This window comes from Brachyistius frenatus, unplaced genomic scaffold (assembly GCF_029030835.1).
Source record: "Brachyistius frenatus isolate BFR_SWC_R1_liver_20210118 unplaced genomic scaffold, ASM2903083v1 Contig_152, whole genome shotgun sequence".
Classification (NCBI taxonomy): domain Eukaryota; kingdom Metazoa; phylum Chordata; class Actinopteri; family Embiotocidae; genus Brachyistius; species Brachyistius frenatus.
The window spans coordinates 665212-682812 of record NW_027210751.1 but is presented as its reverse complement, the minus strand read 5'-3'; the positions used below and the strand labels follow the sequence as shown (position 1 = coordinate 682812).

The following is a 17601-nucleotide window of genomic DNA, read 5'->3' as shown; positions in this document are numbered from 1 at the left end:
TTATCTGCAGCATGCACTTCTGCAGCTTCAATCACAGAGCTTGAGATGTATTTGTGAACTTTGGATGAAACAGTAAATTGACAGCTGAAACGTTACCTAATTCGTCGTTTCCTATCTCAGAAAACATTTTAAACACGTCAAAGGTGTGTTTTTTGTGATCTCATCAGTGTTGATGTTGATTTAAACTCACAGCAGATTGAAGGGAAGTGCATGAATGTGCATTTTCAGCCCCTGCCTCCCCGAACACAGACACATACACAGCCATGTTTCCCAGTTTCTGGCAGTGGACAGTCAGTAGTAACCTTACACACACTGATTTGCTGTGCTGCACAGCTCCGGCTTGGCAAGGGGCAGCTGCACACTCAATTATGATGGGCTTGGATTAGTGCTGTGCCCTACAGTTGTATAATGAACAGGCAATTAAAAAGTTAATTATGTTGCTTGGTAATAAAGGCACAAGAAATAGGCTGGGACAGTCTGCAGGAGCCAAATCACAGCAAAGCAGCCCACAGGGTGGCAGAGCTCTCACAATCACGCCAAATTTAGATCCTCCCTGCCTCTACTTTACAAAGTCCAAAGGCAAGATTCATTTAGATAAGATAAACATATCAAAATTATTTAAAGTAGGCTGATGCCATTTGTTTATTGGTAGGTTCTCCTTTTGATGTCCTTTTCTTTTGCCAAATGTTAGTGTAGGGTCTTTTTTAGGTTTAGATTAGGTTAGGTAGTTACTTTATTAATCCCCGAGGGGAATTTTTGTTGTTGTTATTTATTTATTTTAGGTTAGGTAGTTTTTATGGGAACAACTTGTCATACAAAGGTCATCCTGGGACAGATCCACAAGAGAAGACGCATAGTGACATATTTCTCTGGTTTATCAAAGATATGTGTGTTAGGGTTGATACTCCTGTCAGTGCCCCTGACCAAAGCACTGACAAAAGAACTGCAGTTGGACTGAAGACAGTATCAGGTGATGGAATTTTTTAATATTTGAAACATAATGCCATCAGGATAACATTTTCCCATCATAATGAGGCGTTTATATTGGATGTATCTACAGACCCTGTCAACATAAGAGGGGTTGAGCTGAAAATATCTTTTGTAATTTTCCAAATCAAACAATCCATCAAGCATGTTCACTTCAGCCCAGTGATTGTCCATGTATGTGGAGGTCTGAGAGTAGACAGGATCCAGTTGCCCCTCCAAACAGTGTTTCAAGATGCAGACTCCAAGTGGAGTGAAAGAAGACAAACTGAAGCAACACAACACGAAAAATGTTCCATAAAATAAATTTTAAATTTTTTTTCAAGAATATTGTTGTAATCTAAAAGTGCAGTTTTGGGATGATAAAGCTAATTGTTGTTCAAACAGATTGAATGAAGTCTTGTTTGAGAGCATTAATAGCAGATTCTTTGAGATTCACAATGTTGCCATTATAATGTATATTTCCATAAATTGAATGATCAAATTCCTGAGTTACAAATTTATTAATAAAATAATTTAGGCGAATTTGGGATACTGTTGATGAACGAGTGGTATCCCATTTCCTTAGTTTAAGATTTTAAGCCCTGCAGCTTCTAGCTCTGTTCTGAAGGGCCACTACCCAGAGGGCCCTCCTAAAGAGGCATAGGGCAGTGGGATGGTAAATGGGATTGGGCCTAAAACCAATCCAATTCAAGAAAAGATTAGCCGTATAAATGAAGGGTTTCACTTGTCTAAACCTATCAATTGTTGTTACACTTGACCTTATCCCACGTCTCTGGTGTCAAGATCTTGTGCTTTTTACATCCAAACATGCACACTGACATCCTCACTGTAAATTATCTGCAGTGTAAGAGTGTCACACTTTCTGGATTGGATGAAACATTGCAGGTGAACATAATCCAGGCAACATTTACCATACATTTCTGTCTGTAACTCAAAACATATTTGTCAAATCAAACAAGTAGAACTAGTAGAACTAGGCTCATTTATAGGGACACTGAGTTTGGCAGGATGTGACCTGACACTAATGATGGCGAGTTCAGTCCCTGTCAGGGTTGTCCCATCCTTCACCATCTTGTTCTGTTGTTGCAGGAACCTTCTGCATCATCTCCCTCTGTACCTGCGTAGCTGGCATCAACTTCGAGCTCTCCCGTTACCCGCGGTACCTGTACGGCCTGCCTGATGACATCGGCCATGGCTACGGCTGGTCCATGTTCTGCGCCTGGGGAGGTCTTGGCCTCACCCTCATTGCCGGCTTCTTCTGTACCCTGGCTCCCTCTGTCCAGCCAATACCCCGATCCACCTGCCCCAAGTCCCGACAGGAGAACGGCACCGTCTGCTAAAGCTGGCAGCTATGAGAAGACCAACTGAACCCACAGATAGACAACAAACAAACAGAAAAACTGTTCCATTCATTCATCCGTCTAATTATCTCCACTCTATCCTGGTTACAGATTTGTGTGTGTGTGTGTGTGTGTGTGTGTGTGTGTGTGTGTGTGTGTGTGTGTGTGTGTGTGTGTGTGTGTGTGTGTGTGTGTGTGTGTGTGTTTAAAATGCGTGTCTTGATTTGCTATCTTGAAAATACAAGAAAAAAACTGAAGAACTAAAGAAATATTATCAAAAATTCAAAGTTGTGCTTGTTTTGTTGTTATGGAGCAGATGCTGAGATGGACCATGACCAAGAAAGGATTTCCTGGGACTACTAAGACTAAATGGTGGAGAAAGAGCGGTTGTGGCAAGAGAGTGGCTCTCAGCCCCAAAAGGTGATGGATGATGATTTTCTGACTGAGAACTGCTTCTATTAACTGGTCTGCTGTAATTGTGGAAAACTCAACAACTCAGCAGTATTGGAAGTAAACAATCAGAGTGTTAAGATCATGTAAAGATCTTAGAAAGTTTCTCATGGACCGAACCTCTTGGAGCCTCCTGTGGGATAATTCCCAAGGGAATGGACCATACATGAAACCATGTGACTCGCAGGGATGGGATCATGTTTAGTGGCCATCGGTGAACTTTCATTACTCCAGCTTCTGAGGTCCCTCCAGTTACGTGTGACAGCGGGCAGTGAGGATATCCACTGTTGTACATTATTGTACAGAATATTCTAGAGAAATGACAACCAGGAACTGTCATGCCAGACCATTCTCATTCTTACGTAGGTGAATTTCATTCCATCTGATGATCCCATATGCCATTTAGCATTTTATACATGCATTCCTCTTTTATTCAAAGTGTATTTTCCTTTTTATCGAACTCTTCGTGTTGTGAACAAACTGTTGACTGAGTGTATGGTCAGAGCAAAGGTTGGGTTTCTTGATTTTTTTTTTTCCATTCTAGTCATAGAAGAAAATGTGTGTGTATGAGTGTATAAGTGTGGAGACGGGTTGTTTTGCAGTCTCTGTATAAAAAAAAAAGTTGTACAAAATTATCATAATTGCTAAGTGGAGCGCTGCCTTGGGTATGTAGGAAGACAGGAGCTTTGATGAACACAGAGAAGGAATGGCGAGATGCAGTATCCTGTTTAACGCAACTGATGCCTGCCTTGTCATCTTGGCGATTCCCAGCAGACATCGCAGATAAAGAAGAGTCACTTTAAAAGAGGGCAGCATGTTCAGCTCTGTACTCTGCTGCACTGAGCGACTGTGGAAGGCTTAAATAATTACATCTAATAAGAGCACACTCCGGGTTTTTTCACCGAGATTCTGTGAGGTTCCACTGTTTCTCTGAGCACACGGCATTTCCTATAGCAATTTTTGTTGCCAATAGCCAAGACCTGGCAGGGCTTTCTGCAGCGTTTCCACTATCTGAGAGGAGGGTAAACAGTGCAGTATCAAAGCACACGGTTAAAAAGGTCTCATCTTACTGAGCTGATAGATGTCTAGACTCAGAAAGAGTGAATTCTGTATCTGCAAAACTATTCAAGGCCTCACCCACAGTCATAACTCACAAATACAAGCTAGCATGGACTTGAGTATTCCTGTGCACATTAGGGAGGATGACAATTTAATCTCTCACCAAGACCAAATACAGCAGCTAGTTGTGCAAGCTGTAACTGAAGGCACAGATAATGAGATCCAGTCCTCCAGAGCAGAGTCTTGAACTCCAACAATACAATACCAATCACAGACACTAAAGGGAATCGCGACAGTCACGTAATCCTCCACTGGAACCATTTATTGGAACCCCACAGTGTATCCACTCCAAAAACAAAACCTGAACTGGCATCTGTTTAAGAATAATTCTGGTTGATTACAGCTTGAGTCCTATTTTTGTAGCTTTGGCCTTCATTTGGCCGTTTACTGACATTAGTATTCCACTAATGACTGGGTTATTGAAGTTTCCAGGTATGTTTTTGTGCCTCTGTTGTTTTAGAAACCTAAAGGTAGCAACCTGGAGTACTCCGATACCGGGTTACTGTGATGTGGAGATGCGGTTTACTGCAGCAACTACTGTTAGAAATTGCTTTTATCTTAAACTGACAAATCAAATACCATTTAAGATGCCAGTATGTCTCAATACAACTTATTGTCAGCTAGTCAAGTAGCTTTGACAACTTTCTAATGTGGGAACTGGGGGTCTGTTTCTTTTTGAGATTGACAATCCAACACTCACACCGACGTCATGCAGTGATTGGACAGCTGTGTGGAGGTAAGAAAGTGAGCAGGGTTTGAACTTCTTTCTCAATATTTTTTTTTGGTGGAACAAAGCTTTTCCTGTCACTCTCATGAGCAAACGTGCAACATTATGAATGATTTCTAAGGGAAACTGTCTGAAAATATGGGGTTGCACTGTCTGATGTGCATCATCATATTGAAATGATTATCATATTTTGGCCCTCTCATGGATGGTTGCCCTTTAATTCTGCCTTGGAGTGTGTCCATTAAAATAGGTTATAAACCCTTTTGATTTCCAAACTTTGGAAGACATTCTTTTCTAGCTTTTCTGGCTTTATCAGGTCTGACCAATAAAGTATATATATCCAAGCGACCCTACAGATGAAAATGCCCATTTTGGTAACTGATGTGCACAGTAAACAAATAAAATACTTCAAAAGTTCAAGGTTCAAAAGTTAATCTTTATGAGGCCATACACTACATCTGTAGTTATTGTATGATCTTGCCAGATGACATTTTTAAGGCCTCACAGTCAACACTGCTTGGACTGCCACTGGTTTAGATAATATGCATTAATTGTTTGAAACCTGAACACTTGACCGTTTGTGTGTCTTGACTTGTTGGACTGTTGTATCAATGTCACTTTGTTCCCATATCTCAGAAATTAACATGGTTATTATAATTCAATGATGAAATAAAAGACCCAAGATGTAGTAAACTGGAATTAACCTTTGATAACAGAAACTTTCAGATCTGTAAGTTGCTTTCATGCAAAACATTCTGTTACTCTTGACGTGCTGCATTTACCTCACATACCATACTGATCAGTCAGCTTCTTGATCTATAAGGGAGGTCCCCTATAGAATTGGCTGAAAATAAATAATTTCAGACACATAATAAAGGTAGAAATTGTGTGGTTGTAAATTAATTCAGTAATGTTCTCGATCAAAATAAAGTAGTTTTGTCTCCAAATTGAGTTTAGAGTAACAGTCTTGTCTTTGTTGGTCTACTGGGAGAAAGGGAAAGTGATTAGAGCAGAAGGTTTCAGGCGACAACCACTATGTGGGTTGACATCAGAGCTTCTGAAGTTAGAGACAGAGTCTTCAGTGAAAACCACTTACCCATCTGTACCCGCTATACCCTCATTAGACATCAAGATAATGAGCCCAACAGATAATTCTATAAGAACATAATGAAGTCATCATCAAAACTATTTTTTCTGCCTGACATAACAAGATATCAAATCAGTGTTCCCTGAAAACTTTGCAGAAAAGTAAAATCATCACAATAATTAGGTTACAGTTTCAACAGAATGGACCGAAAAATAATCAGAATCCATAGCTGTTGTTGGAGACCATAGATGTAATACCAAAACAGTATTCTATTATAAAACTCTTCTAACACATGTATTTATTAATGCAGATGACAAAAGCCCCAGGTAATCTTAACTGTTCAAGTTCAACAAGAGATAAGTTCTTTGCAGTCAGTATATATTTTTTCAATAAGAGATGTTTCCTGAGACACAAGCTGATAATGCAGTTGAGCATTATATCACTTTAACTCTACTGTCCTTCAAGATCTGTGCTGCTTAGATAGTCCTAAACAGACAACACTCTCTCTCCCTTTCTCTCTCTCTCTCTCTCACACACACACAAAGTAACAAAACTAAACTTCTGCCTTGTCCTAAAATTGAGACTAGAATCTTTCCTGATTAAAATCTAAATTGAGCTGTCAAATTTGAGACCCCAATCAGACCCGAGACATGAAGCAATGTAATAATGTGCTTTTGTTTGCCCCTTCACAGTCTGGGTGTGAAAGGGCTATGTAGCAGTCAAATTGAATATGGTACTAAGAACTATTTCTGTAACTTTGTGAGACTGACAATACAACACCCACTTAAGGATTTGTACTTCTTTCTTCAGCTTTTTTTCATGTTTCATAGATGCACTGTCTGGTGAGTATCCCCATCATGAAATGGTTATCAGGTTTTGGCTTTCTCATTGATGGTTGCCCACTAATTCTTTCTTGGAGTGTATCTATTTCCAAAAGTTATACGACCCCTCTCATTTTCAAGCTCTGGAAGATGTTCTTTTCAAGCTTTTCCTGCATTATCATGTCTGAATGATAAAGTATATATATTCCAGGAACCCCACAGATGTAACTGGCCCATGGATAAATAATATTCTTCAAAAGTTTAGGGCTACCTTACCTCTTACACAGAGTCCCGTCACAGGAAACTCATTTCAGTCGTTTGTAGCCACCATCTCGTTCTTATAGTCACTACCCAAAACTCATGGCCATACGTGATCATCAGAATGTAGATTGACTGTAAATTGACAGCTTTAGGGTTTGGTCCATTACAGCACCAGCCTTACAGCTCATGTCGCATGGATCTGCCTATCAAATTTCCCCATCCATCCTACCTTCACCCAAGTCCTTCACTTGGGGCAAAAACTCTGTCCCAACCCAAATGGGGCAATCCACTGTTTTCTGGCAGAGAACCATTGCCTCAGACTAGCTCACTTTCATCCCAGCCGCACTCTGCTGCAAATTGCCTCAGCCCATGATGGAGGTACCTGTCTAATGAAGCCAACAGAACTACATTTTCTAAAAATAACAGAGGAAATCCTGAGACCCCCAAAAGAGACATTGTCCTCCCTCTGGCTGTGCCTTGAAATCCTGTCAGCGATAAAACACAAACAGGATTGGTGACAAGGGACAACCGTTGCAGAGGCCAACACCCATGGGAAGCATGATTGTCTTTGTACTGAGAACATGAACAAAACTCAGACTGTGGTCATATAGGGAGACAATGGTTTGTAGCAAGCTGAATCCGGGGTTCAACAATCGATTGGAGCCTCCTTTGCAGCAGCCTTGGCTAGACTTTCTCCAGGAGCCTGAGCTGGGTGATATCCCGATAATTGGAGAACACCTGGGTTATCCCCCAGAGCAGATCTCATTCACTACTGGCTAGTTGCCACTGAGGAGCTCCAACTACCTCAGAGGCCTCTGCCAGAGATATGAGTAAGACCCCATCCAAGACTTCAAACTCTGCCTCTTCCTAAGAGGAGATGTTGGTCAGGTGTAAAAGTTCCTCAAAGTACTCCTTCCACTACCCAACAATATCCCCAGTCAACAGTTCTCCTCCAACACTGAGCAAAGCCTGGGCCAATCCCTGCTTTCCCTTCCTGAAGAATTGGACAGTTTATCAGAACTTCCTTGAGGCCAACTGAAAGTCTTTCTCCATGGCCTCCTCAAACTCCTTCCACAACCAAGTTTTTTATCTGTGACTTCTGTAGAAGAAGCCCGTCTTGCCTGTCAGTACCTATCAGCTGCGTCATGAGATCCCTGAGCCAGCCAGATCGGAAAGGCCTCCCAATTCAACTTGCTGCACAAGGTAGGATAGGAACCGATTACCTTCTAACCACAACTTGTGGCAGCCACATCCACACAGGAGGTCTTAAACAAGAGCCACTTGGACTCCATCTCCCCAACATCCCCAGAGATCTGTGAAAAGCTGTTCCATAGGGTGGAGTTAAAGACCTCCCAGACAGGGGCTTCCACTAGATGTTCCCAGCTCACCCACACTACACGTTTGGGTTTAACAGGTGTGTCCTCCACCATCATCCACGGCCAATCTGTGGCTAGCACAGAATTCCAATAACAAAACACCACTCGGGTTCCTATCAGGCAAGAAGTTACCCCCAGTCACCCCATCCAGGTTTCTCCATCATTGCCCACATGAGCGTTGAAGTCCCCCAGAAGAACTACAGAGTCCGCAGGTGGTGCCCTTTCGAGGACCCCACAGACTCAAAGAAGGCCAGACACTCTGAACTGCTGTGAGGTGTATATACACACACAACAGTCAGGGCCCTCCTAGCAACACAGGGTGGCATAAAGGCGACCCTCTCATTCTCCACCGAGAACGCCAAAATTTCAGCTCTAAGTCGGGGACTTATTATTAGTATTCCCGCTGGAAAAGAACACAGTCCAGCACTACCCCGGACGTTTCCTGAGCCTGTGCTTTATGTGGAAGTTAGCTCAACTACATCTAATTGGTACTGCTCCACCTCCCACATCAGCTCCTGCTCCTTCCTCAACAGAGAAGTTACATTCCACGTCCCTAGAACTAATCCACACCACCACAGATTGGCACAGCCTACTGCCCATTAATGAAATTGTAATGCCTTCTTAAGGCAAAGGACTGCTTGAAAACAATGCAGTACTCCTTTTTATTTTTTTCATTGATGGTAAATTACCTGAAATATATAGTTCATAGGCATTTAGAGCTATTAGACTGATCTAGATATTTATATAGGGGAACTCCTGTTTTTAATCAATGTGGAAATATTTCAGTTATAGATAAATCATGTACAAGGTTTTCAAAATGCAGACCACTGAATGGGTGTCAAATTCACAAAATTGAGTCAAAGTTGATAAAGACAAAGTTTGCTGATACATCTGTTTGCTTCCTCCCTCAGTGTTATTTGATGTTTCCTCTCTGAGTGGAAGGGGTGGCTACACTGCTGATTATGGCTACCAAGTAATGTTTGAGCTCAGGTCATCATAAAATGTCATAAATTCAAACTGTTGAGACAAAATGGCCCAAATAAGTATAAAGCCATTTCATTCACACATCTCCAAAAAATAGTTACAAAGGGTATTCAGGTGTATTTTAATTAATCCCATCTTCCCTCACACCCAGTGAGTGTTAGATGTTTGAAATTCACACTACAAACCAAAATGGCCAACAATATGTACTCATTATCATATTTGATTTCTGGCATGAGAGGAACTTAAACGTGTGAATGCATTCCTCAGTAGAGTGGATTTAGTTGTGTTTAAATTACTGTTACCTGCTGTTGTGGAGGACATATTATAAAGACATGAGTGTGAAAATTCTCTGCACACATTATCTATACCTACTATCCAGAGGCGGATTATGGAGTGCTGGAGCCTATCTCAGATGAGTTTGGGCAAAGGCAGTGTACACCCTGGACAGGTCAACACTCCATCACAGGGACAACACAGAAATACAGACGACCATTCACGCTCACATTCACACCTACCGGCCAATTTGAAATCACCAGTTAATCTGCCCAGCATGTCTTTGGACTGTGGGAGGAAGCCAGAGCATCTGAATAAACCCATGCAGGCACATGGAGAACATGCACACTCCACACAGAAAACCCAGCCGTTACAATGGTAACTACGGCTCCACCGTGCTGACCTGTGACAAAACTCATGCAACACTTTTGTCTTTGTGGGATATCTTTTTTTGTAAGTGGGACATGATTTATTTGTTTCTAAACATGTTCAATCAAGTCATAAAGAAGTATTTACAGCCACGAGAAGAACAAAGTCCTGCAATAGGTCTTGCCCCCACAGAGCCCTGATGTCAACATCATGAAGTCAATCTAGGGTAACATGAAGAGACAGAAGACAGAGACGGTCTAAATCCACAGAATAACTGTGGTAAGCTATCCAAAATGATGACCAACATAACTACCAAGTACCTTGAAAAGCTCTGTGCAAGTGTACCGAGGAGGACTGGTGCTGGAAAAGGAGGCTTGTACATCTCTTCTATACATTACTTTATTTCTGACCATTGGTATGGAACCCTAAAAGTCATTTTCTTATTTTATGTTTGCATTTTTCCAACGACACTTCTTTCCTGTCGTTTTATTTCATAATGCCTCTTCTCTTTTTAGCCTTATCATAACAAGGGTGTACACGTGACTTATCTAGGTGGCACACTGGCATAGCAGGACTATGATCATGATTAATGCATCCCAATGAAAAGCCAGTGTTAACTGCTATTTAGCTAGCTAGGTAGGGAGCATGTACAGTTTTGTGTGTTGCTTCATTTATATATTTTACACCGTTCATTCATACTACTATTTGTTTCACCACTAATTACTTATTTAACCTTGAACACTTAGGGCTCCATACCTGCAATAGATTGGCCACACTCTCCTTATCTCTTCCCACTGGACTGGATTGCATATTTATCTGTACACTGTCATGAAGAGCAAGAGAAAGAGAAAGAGAGAAATATCAATGACAAATTTTAAAGCCAGAGTGAATAAAAGCTGAATCAGCAGGGAAAAACACAGGCACGTACTTACAGAATGTAGCTCTGACTAACAGGTTGAACAATGATTCATCAAAACCGCAGGACTCCGTTGCACCTATGTAACAACACATCAGGCCGCCAGCGTCAGCAAAACCAACTGAGCCAGCCTTCCTGTTTTGAGCTAGTGGTTGAAAAAACATGGACCGGCGCTGAGGAGAGTTTAGGAAGGTGATACTGAGGCATCCATCATGGACAGATGTTAAACTCATCTGTCAACCTTTAACATACTAATGTTTATGTTGAATAAACATTAAATAGGAAAAACAAATGGAAATGTTCAACTGTGGAATGTAAAATAACAACAAAATAAAACTCACTGGTTAACTAATGCTGTTGGTTGTCGTGCATGTTGGAATGTGAAAAGTGAGAAAACGAACGGGAGATTATAGGAATAGACAGAGTTTTAGGGAATATAATTACTGTTCACCAAGAAAATACTCATTTAGAGGGGTAAACAAAGAATCACTCAACAATGTTTCTACTACCCCGTTTCCACCTGGCATCAACATGTGTCCTGCTGTGATCAGATCACATGTGGCAAGCAAAAGTACAGGTGGAAATGCACTCTGGATGCATAGAGATTCGATCTGCTTAGGCCACATTCGGAGGTGGTCGAGTACTCATGTAATTTCCGACACACATCAGAACCACAGCTTTGAGGGAGCATCACCTCCTTGATCCACAGCAGCAGACATGTGCTGGATCAGTTACTTAATCTGACCTGAATCCTTGGGGTTCTGACATTCAGGTTCCTGTTCTTGTGCTTGTTTGTATAATTTTGTTACATAGCCAACATGTTCTTTTGCATGTAGATCAAAAAAATGGGATCCGATCACAAGTGGTCACTCAGGACGCATGTGGTGGCGCTAGCACCCTTCTTTCAGAGACTCTCTCTCTGTCTTTCTTTCCGGATGTTACAACTTGCCAAACTATGCTCTCATTTTAGAAAACTCAACTCATCTTGGTCAGTGAAATCCTGGCACATAAACTTCTTCAGCTCCCAACATTAGTCCAAAAAATATGTTTTTCCCTTCCAAGCACTTCTCTGATAACTGTAACAAAACATTCACACTGGAATTTCTTGCAAAACACAGATTTCCCAGCAATCATGTTCATTTTGTGTAAATAATATGATTTATCACCATTGAGAGATAGCTTGGCCTGTTCGAGTTTCCTGTCCCCTTCATTACTTGGGTTTTACTGGTCAAAGGTGACTTACACAATACAGTTTGTTTTTTGGATTAAACACTCAATATAACACCTACAGAGCAGAAGATGGCCACTTGTGATCAGATCTCGTCGAGAAGCATGTTGATGCAAAGTAGAAATACTCTCTACGTGACAACATGAGACATTTCCCTTCATCGTCATGGGCAAAGATTTAGATGTTTGCCTACTACTGAGATACAGTAGATAAAGCTCTTCCACCAGCAAATATGTCAGAAATAGAGGCTACCATATGAATTAAATATCATCTGTAAAATTTTGCCTGATGACAGCGTGCGCAGTAAATTAGCGAAGTATAAAAGTTATTTTTGTTGACAAAAGTGTGACAGTGTCACTAGTGGACATAAGCTTGCCTTTACAGGCACTGGATGAGCGCTTAATTCCCTCCAGAAGTTATCTGCAAGCTCCTGACTGCTCAGCAAGATAAAGTTAATTAGGCAATATTGAAAGCATTTCAGGTCTGTCCTTTTGAACTCTTTTACAGGAAGTGTGGCTGTGGTTACAGGCAGAAGCCATTAGACCTGTTCAAGGGCTGGATGGGGAAGATGAGAACAAGCGAGTTAAAAATCAGTTCCTTCATGGATGAAAAGAAAAATGAGTTTTGTCTCCACAAACCAATTTGTTTATTTTGTTAAATTTAAAAGAAAAATTTGCTGATTAGGGCCTGAGCACCAAAACTTGATACACACATCTCTCCCGGCGAAAAATTTCGTATTCTAGTGGACTCGTGAGTGGGCGTGGCCAAATGGTTCGCTAGCGCCCCCTAAAGAGATGCCCCGGCGGCCACATTTACCGACATGCACAAAATCCGGTGGACATGTGTATCACACCTAGACGTACAAAAAAGTTACATTGCACCATTACGTCAACTCGACAGGAAGTTCACCATTTTGAATTTAGTCACCATTTACGCGGGTTCGCACATATTGTACTTTGTCAAACTTGTCCTAGGGATTTTGTCAAAATGACCTGAATTTTGTTCTCTACACAGTTAACATGTTTGGGATTAGAAGTTATCAAAACAATTTGTTTTCATCGATGCGTGTGCCTGTAAAGTGGCAGCTATTTTGAGCATCTCGCCATGAACCTAACTGTAACTTTTATGTACATATTCCAATGTTCCTCAAACATTACATCTTTGATAGCAGTCCCGCCCTGAAGACACCTGTGTGGTAATATTCATTATACATAGCGCCCCCTGGTGGCCACTGGAAATGACACTTTTCATACTTTCACATGCTACGTCGAGCTCGTTGATCACTTGAATCTAAGGTCTGGTCACAATAACCTAAACATGTAGTTGATAATATATTGAGGACATTCATTCAACTTTGTCAATGGGCATCGCCGTGGCGATGCGGCAAAGTTTGATGTCTTGCCGTGACACAGAAAGTTGATGTTTAAGGTCAAAGGATGCTTGAAACCTTACGAAACATGTCACATACATCCAGTGTGGTGAGACGATACATCTAAAATGTGTTTTGCAAGCGGGCGTGGCCAAACGGCTCGCCAGTGCCCCCTACACTGCAGCCCCGGCACCTAGTTTCACCTACATGCACCAAATTTGTTGGACACGTGTATCACACAGTGTTGATGGTAGATGCAATCACTTGAAGTAACAAATCAAGTCTGCTGTTCTACCATGTTCTACCATAGCTGTTCTTGACATATTTACATAGCTAATTCTATGTTTTGGCAAAAGAAGTGGGCTAGGGAGTTTGTGTTTACAAAAAGCTAATGACGCTACAGTATATGATAAGTACACATAGCATCTTCTTTCCTGTCTTTTGCTCTCTGCAAACAATGTTGTCTCACTGCTCATAGTTTTTTTTGTTTTTTGTTGAATGGATAGTACAAGGGAAAGACTTGGCAAAGGGAACTGAAGGATTTGGGGCATCAAAAGCTGATGCACAACACATTTTGGGACATGTAGGCGATGCCAACACAGCTCCACGAGCAGGAAGACAAAAAAAATGAAAAAAACAAGCAAGCTTTCTCTCTCAATACAGCATGTATTTATGAATTTATTGCTTGAAGTGACAACATTTACCATGAACACTTAAAAAGTGAAAATGTCTCTTGTCACCAAGAATATGTAGTGTATGAATGACATGTAGCTTCATTCATCTTTAGAGACGGATGACAAATAAGGACAGAAGTTAACAGTTCATATTTTCTCTTTTCTTTAATATTTAGTTTTATGTTCCATACTCACAGGTGTGATTCCCCTCAGGTTTTATTTTAGACACATTGAGGCATTGTGAAGACATGTTAGACTGTATGTGTGTCTTAGTGCACACAAATTCGGTTGAATTAGGAAGGTTGTCAAGATGTTATGAAACAGAGGTACATGATGTAAACCTCTGTTATGTGGTGAGGGGATAAACGAACCCAAATGCAGACACACGGCAAAATCTCTTTGGAATCAGGTCTTTATTTCCCGGGCAGTGAGAGCAAACAGGAAATGCACGCCAAGAGTCTGTGTCAATCTGCGCTTCGCCACCCGAGGGAATCCCGGGGTTCTCCTTGACATGTGGCCGGGTGACGTAGCCGAGCGGCGATGCTTCGCTGGGGGGAATCCCCAGATCTCTCCTCAGCGAGCTGATTGGCTGGATCGACTGTGTGACGTCCGCGACTCGACACAGGATCGCCCCAAACCCTCGACAGCAGATCTCCGAGGAACGCACTGGAGGGTCTCTTCGTGCAGGTGATGCCCGTGGCTCGACACTGGACAGAACTGGCAGGGTCGACTGTGTGACACTCGTAGCTCGACACAGGATTGCCAAGATTGCAGCAGATGATCTCCGAGGAACGATCTGGAATCTTCTTCGTTCAGGTGGATGCCCGCGGCCCGACACTGAACGGCAGGAAACAGGAAACAGGTCAGAATCGTAATCTCAACAACGGGAGACGGAACGGACTTACTGGACGGGTTGACGGGTAGGCAACAGATGAACTGACACCGGATGGGCAGGAGACTAGGGTATAAGTAGCGGCCGGCGTAATCACTTGGAATGCCGCTCAGCTGTGCTGCCGGAGAGGTGCGGTATTGGGCAGTGCTTGGAGGAGGGTACTGCTGAGGGAGAAAAAACAGACAGGGGAATGACAGGACACAGGAGGAAAGGTATTCGGGGGTTAAACAGGGGAAAGCACACTGGGAACAGACAGGAATCCTAACAGTACCCCCCTCTCAACGGGAGCCTCCTGGCGAACCGCCAGGCTTGTCAGGGTTCTGTCGATGGTAGGTGCGAACCATCTCAGGATCCAAGATCCGGGAGCGTGGTACCCAGCACTGCTCCTCAGGTCCATAACCCTCCCAATCTACCAGATACTGGAACCCCCTACCTCTGCGGCGGACATCTAGGAGGCGATTGACCGTATAGACGGGCCCTCCATCGATAATTCGGGGTGGTGGAGGGGGTGTGGCCGGAGGATTTAATGGGCTGGTGACCACGGGTTTCAGGAGAGAGACATGGAAGACAGGGTGAATTCTCATGGAGGTTGGTAACTGTAGTTTGACTGTGACGGGGTTGATTATAGCGGTGATCGGGAAGGGCCCAATGAATCTCGGGGACAGCTTTCTTGACTCTGTACGATGGGACCGCTACCTCGACCTCTTGGCTAGGGAACAAGGGAGGTTGATAGCCCAGGGAGGCCTCAAAGGGGGACAGTCCAGTGGCAGCGGAGGTGTGAGAGTTGTGGGCGTATTCTACCCACGGAAGGTGACGGCTCCAGGATGCGGGATTGGCGGTGGTCATACACCGAAGAACGGCCTCCAACTCCTGATTCAGCCTCTCCGTCTGTCCATTTGTTTGGGGGTGGAACCCTGAGGAGAGGCTGGCCGTGGCCCCGATGGTCCGGCAAAACGCCTTCCAGACCTGAGAGGCGAACTGCGGACCCCGATCAGACACAATGTCCACAGGGATGCCATGGAGTCGGACGACATGCAGGTCAGCGGTCTCCTGGGCAGACGGAAGTTTGAGGAGTGGAATGAAGTGGGCCGCCTTTGAGAACCGGTCCACTATGGTTAGGATGACCGTATTCCAGTCAGATGGAGTGAAACCCGTGACAAAGTCTATGGCAATATGAGACCATGGGCGCTGGGGGTGGGGAGTGGTTGTAGTAGTCCCACATGGGGTCGGTTCGAAGCCTTATTGCGGGCACATGTAGTGCAGACCAAGACGTAGGCTCGCGAGTCCTCCTCGAGGAATGGCCACCAGAAGGTGCGGCGAAGCCAGTGTATGGTTCGGCGGATACCTGGGTGGCCGGAGAGCCGGGAGTCATGAGCCCACCGCAGGACCTGGGAACGGACGGACGGAGGAACGAACAGCCGGTCAGGGGGACCTCCTCCGGGGTCAGGCTGGGTCCGCTGAGCCTCACACACCGCCGTCTCGACCTCCCAAGTCAGCGCTCCTAGCACGCAGGAGGGAGGCATAATGGTGTCCGGGGTTGGCTCCTCCTCATCCAGGGAAAACTGACGGGACAGGGTGTCGGGCTTAGTGTTCTTGTGCCCTGGATGAAAAGTGATGGTGAAATTGAAGCGGGAGAAAAAATAATGCCCAGCGGGCCTGACGGGGGTTTAGTCTTCTGGCTGTGTGTATATACTCTAGGTTTTTATGATCGGTGAGGACGACAAAAGGCTGCGCTGATCCCTCCAGCCAGTGCCTCCACTCCTCCAGAGCTAATTTCACAGCCAGCAGTTCTCGGTTACCCACGTCGTAATTCCGCTGGGCTGGGGAGAGTCTTCGGGAGAAGAACGCATAGGGTCGGAGTCTGGAATCAGCGACTGAACGTTGGGACAGTACTGCCCCGACCTCGGTATCAGAAGCGTCCACCTCAACTATGAACTGGCGCCTCTCGTCCGGATGTGCGAGGATAGGAGCCGAGACGAACTGTTCTTTGAGGGCCAAAAAAGCCTTGTTGGCCTCGGGCGTTCACCAGGGCAGGGGCATTGGTCAGACTGAAAGGCATGACCAAATATTCAAAATGGCCAAGGGGGGTGTTAAATGCCGTCTTCCACTCATCTCCCTCTCGGATTCGGACCAGGTGGTAGGCGTTACGGAGGTCCAATTTAGAGAACATGGTGGCCCCAGCGAGAGACTCGAAAACGGAGTCTAGCAGTGGTAGAGGGTACTTATTCTTGGTGGTAATCTGGTTGAGACCACGGTAGTCAATGCAGGGACGCAGGGTCTTGTCTTTCTTGGTTACAAAAAAAAAAACCGCTCCCAGAGGCGAGGATGAGGGACGGATAATTCCTGCGGCTAGAGAGTCTGTGATGTATTGCTCCATCGCCTCTCGCTCGGGTCGGGACAGATTGTAGAGGCGGCTGGAGGGAAACGATGCGCCAGAGAGCAACTCGATGGCGCAATCGTATGGTCAATGAGGTGGTAGGGAGAGGGCTTGTTCCTTACTAAAAACCTCCCCCAGGTCCGCGTACTCCCGGGGAACGGAGGATAGGTCGGGTCCAGTCGTAGAACTGCAGGGGATGTTCTCAGGCTGGGGAACGGCGGACAAGAGGCAGCGTGAGTGACAGGCCGGGCTCCAACCCAAGATTCTCTCTACTATCCAGTCGATCCGGAGGTTGTGGTCCCGGAGCCAAGGATGACCCAGAACCAGGGGCGTCAGAGGAGTCGGGAACAC

At 44.1% G+C, this 17601-nt stretch overlaps 1 protein-coding gene across 4 annotated transcripts in view; it reads left to right on the top strand.

The window, feature by feature from the left end:
- tmem178bb (transmembrane protein 178Bb) overlaps positions 1 to 5574 on the top strand; it is a 113990-nt gene extending 108416 nt beyond the window's left edge. For all 4 annotated transcript variants that reach the window (XM_069716125.1, XM_069716128.1, XM_069716127.1 and 1 more), the window contains one exon: positions 2077 to 5574. In XM_069716125.1, the coding sequence (XP_069572226.1) occupies positions 2077 to 2327 (251 nt within the window). In that variant the 3' untranslated portion in view covers positions 2328 to 5574. The remainder of the gene's footprint in view (positions 1 to 2076) is intronic.
- The last annotated feature ends 12027 nt before the right edge of the window (positions 5575 to 17601 follow it).